The 3,530-nt window shown below is 43.7% G+C and overlaps 1 protein-coding gene across 1 annotated transcript in view; it reads right to left on the bottom strand.

Annotated features, from left to right (window-relative positions):
- Positions 1–728: 728 nt before the first annotated feature.
- LOC101845741 (bone morphogenetic protein 2) overlaps positions 729–3,530 on the bottom strand; it is a gene marked incomplete in the record, with an annotated part of 50,326 nt that continues 47,524 nt past the window's right edge. Inside the window, 1 exon segment of the mRNA XM_013090302.2 lies at positions 729–1,910. Coding sequence (XP_012945756.1) covers positions 1,370–1,910 — 541 coding nt within the window.

The following is a 3,530-nucleotide window of genomic DNA, read 5'->3' as shown; positions in this document are numbered from 1 at the left end:
TGTCAAGCGAGCAATGGAGATCAGATGTTTTCATGTCCGGAACAGTCACTTACTCTCACTCTGTCTCTCTCGTTTTCTGTTTTTCAGCAACAGTTTCCGTAATACCCTCTAGGCGACCAGCAACATGGCACAATCTTTAGCACTCTAAAGCACAGAAGATTTACTATTGACGCCCTCTGCTCCTAAGAACAATGTGATCTTCTCCGAGAACCTTACAGGACTGTACGTAACTGTAGCTTTAACTCATCAAGAACGGAGCAGACACATGATCCGATCAGCAACCGATCAATGACAATGTTGTGGCACATTTCGAAACGTAATACACAAATATGAAACACGAATTTGCATACTTCACAGCAAGCATGTTGTTGCTCGCATTTTCCAGCTTCACGTAAAACAAAACAAAAATTGAAAAAAGATCTGCATAAATTATAAGGAAGTTATGCTTCTTCTTTTTTTTTAAGTGCCCGCCAAAATCCAGCGCTTGTCCAAGCGTTGTCGAAAGACCATACGCGCGTCTTGGGTGAGTTAATATTATGTCGATCCGGTTGATGAAGGAGGCAGGGTGCATACTCTCTGCGCCTCTGTGACAGCGTTATTGGCGTCGTGTCTGTCATCGGGGAAAACGTCACAGCCTTTACTTTTTGACAGAATCTTTTATTTAATGAACCAGCTAGACATTTCTCCCCAGAGCCTTACTACAGGATAGAATCAACTCGAGACGTAAAGAAAAGTTCACCCTGCGTATATTTTATTCCAGCGTAGCTGGTCCGGCAGGTATATGACTCTCCATGTTCTCAGTCTTTGAACGCGACTGTCGATTTAGACAGCACAAGCATATCGACTTAGAGTAGCAGTCCTTACCTTTTTCTTTAAAAAAAAATTATGAACACCCCCATCGACGCACTTTAGATCATTTAGGATAAGAGCTGTTTTGACCCTGCCTGTTGTGTCCAACTTTGGCTGGTAGCAGGGGGCGCATCATCTCTTGCAGTCACACGGGGATACTCGATGTAAAAAGGTACCCACTCGGGAATCGAACCCACAACTTCTGGGTGCAACAGTGGAGAGTTAAACCATTCCACCATAGACGCCAGATAAGTTGCAGTCTGTATAAACGACACAGACATTTTATTGGCATTTCCACGCTTGCGTTCTCCTTCTAAATGCACAGTGCAAACATTTTCAAACCGCGATCATTTCTACAGCGGTTCTGATGTGCCTACCACTGACGCCACGCTCAGACAGACAGAGAAAAGCGGCCTTCGTTAGAAGTGTTCCATTGATGTTTTATAAAAACCAACACAACCGAACATTTTTTTTCATCGGTAAGTTGGCTAGGGGTATCTGACAAATCCGGGACCAGATCTCAATGGCACCCACAACTGGCGACCACCATATCGTCGTACTGTTTTAAAATCACGTTCTCGTTATCGTCGAAATAGAGCAGGCTGATGGAATAGAGTTTGTTGGGGACACAGCAAGGGGTGCCCACATCTTTACCAACGCCCAGGGCATGCACGATGCTCTGGACGGTGGCGTGGTTGGTGGGTTTCTGGCTCTGGCCCAGCGGGAAGGGACACTCGCCCAGGCAGTGGTAGGCGTTGTAGCTGTTAGGGGAGATAATCCAACCAGACCATCCGATCTCCTCAAAGTCCACGAACATCTCGTAGCGAGAGCACGACCGGCGATTGTGGCGGTATCGATACACGTCAAACGTTCTTTTCCTCCTGCCGTTGCCCCCACGGTTTTTGTTGTTGGCGCTTCGCTTCGATCTGGAGGAATGTCGGGATCGATTCCGGCGCTCCCGCTCGTTGAGCATGCGTATGGCCTCCCGGAAGCTGCTGCTCTGTCTGTGCTGTTTCTGCTGCTCCCGCCGCAAGATGTCCGCCTTGATCTCCTGGTAGTCTGGGGAGACAACAGATACGTTACTAAATATAGAAACATTCACGTGAGAGGCATAGCACGAACAGACTTACTAAATATATAAGTGAGAAAAAAACAACCGTAACATAATATGAGGAGCACAACACAAACACAGCTACTAAATTATAGAAACAAATAGATGAGAGACAAGCATGAACAGTTACTTTGTATAGGAACAACCATTTGAGAGACAAACATGAACATAGCTGCTAAATATTAAAGAAACAATCGAATTTCTGGGACTCATGCCTATCGATATTACTGGAAAGATTCGGGTTAAGGGCCCAAGGATACAATGTTGGTTCTCATGTCGGGCTCGAGCCCATGGCATCTTTATTGCGAGTTAACAGCCTAACCGCTAGTTAGCACAGAAAACACGTTTTACATCAAACACAGCAGCATACCCATCGCTTTGGGGGAAGGGTTACTCTTTTCTTTTTAAAAAATAGCAGTCGCATCTCTAAAATAGGGAACCTAAACAAATGGGTAATAGGGAAAGATCAGGGAAACGTAGCTTTTTTAAGAGCATTCTAACAAAGGAATGAATGGAGAACCACGATCGCCGATGTCTGTCGCAGATCTAGCACTGGATGATGATGATGATGATGATGATGATCTCTAAAATATTGTGACATGGCGAAATAAGTGTATGATATTATGCTTTTTTTATTTAAATAGCCAGCTCCTGAGGCGTAATCTTCCTTCTAGACAATTAATTCTGATATACCTCTTTGGATCCACGTCTGTGGCACGTGAAGGTTATTACATGTGAGGTATCGTTGTGAGACCAGGCGCTCGTCAGAATAATGAAATCAGAGAAATCGGCATTTTTCTGCCAGTTAGAGCTTTTTTTTTATCATCACCTTGTATGTCCATTCAAAAACACTATTATGTTCGGATTTTAAGGAAAAACTTTGAGTAAAGGCACAAACAATGTAAATATGCAATTTCCAAGGACTTTAAAGCTATGGAAGTCACAACACTTTGGCGGTCATTTTCTCGCCAATTTTACTTCCAAAACTAGACGACCACACCTCCTTCAGTCGCAAATATCTTCGGATTCTTATCAAGATAAATGGATATATTTTTCATCGAAAGCAGGGTAAATGAATAACCTTAAAGATGATTCCAATAACTCAATATGCCCAGAAACTGACGAGCGCCTGATCCCCCTGTGTCGTGACACATATCCGTTCTTCGTCTTGCATGCAGAAAACCTGAGTTTGATTCCTGCGTGAGGACCTTATTCTATCCAGTGTCTGCGTTTAAGTATTTTTCCAGGCCAACCTGGGCAGAGTGGAATATGCAATCCCAGCAGACAGACACGGAGATACCCGATAAAATACCCCCCTCCCCCTTTGGAATTCCAACTCATTTACCCTACGAGTAACAGGATAGTATAACCTAATTATCACACCATTGGCAGAAGTCGATTTCTTCTCTATTGTCACCTAAACAAACTACATTAAACTTTTCTTTTTAACATGTAAACTCTTTGAGATTCAGAAAATGTACTCAATCGTAGCTTGGTCTTCGACCACATTCTCTTAGAATATCAGTGGGTTTGGGAGTTGTGTGTGTGTGTTTGTGTGTGTGTGTGTGTG

This window comes from Aplysia californica, unplaced genomic scaffold (genome assembly GCF_000002075.1).
Source record: "Aplysia californica isolate F4 #8 unplaced genomic scaffold, AplCal3.0 scaffold01212, whole genome shotgun sequence".
In the NCBI taxonomy this organism is placed as follows: domain Eukaryota; kingdom Metazoa; phylum Mollusca; class Gastropoda; order Aplysiida; family Aplysiidae; genus Aplysia; species Aplysia californica.
The sequence above is the reverse complement of the archived record's forward strand: the minus strand, read 5'-3'. Positions and strand labels throughout refer to the sequence as shown.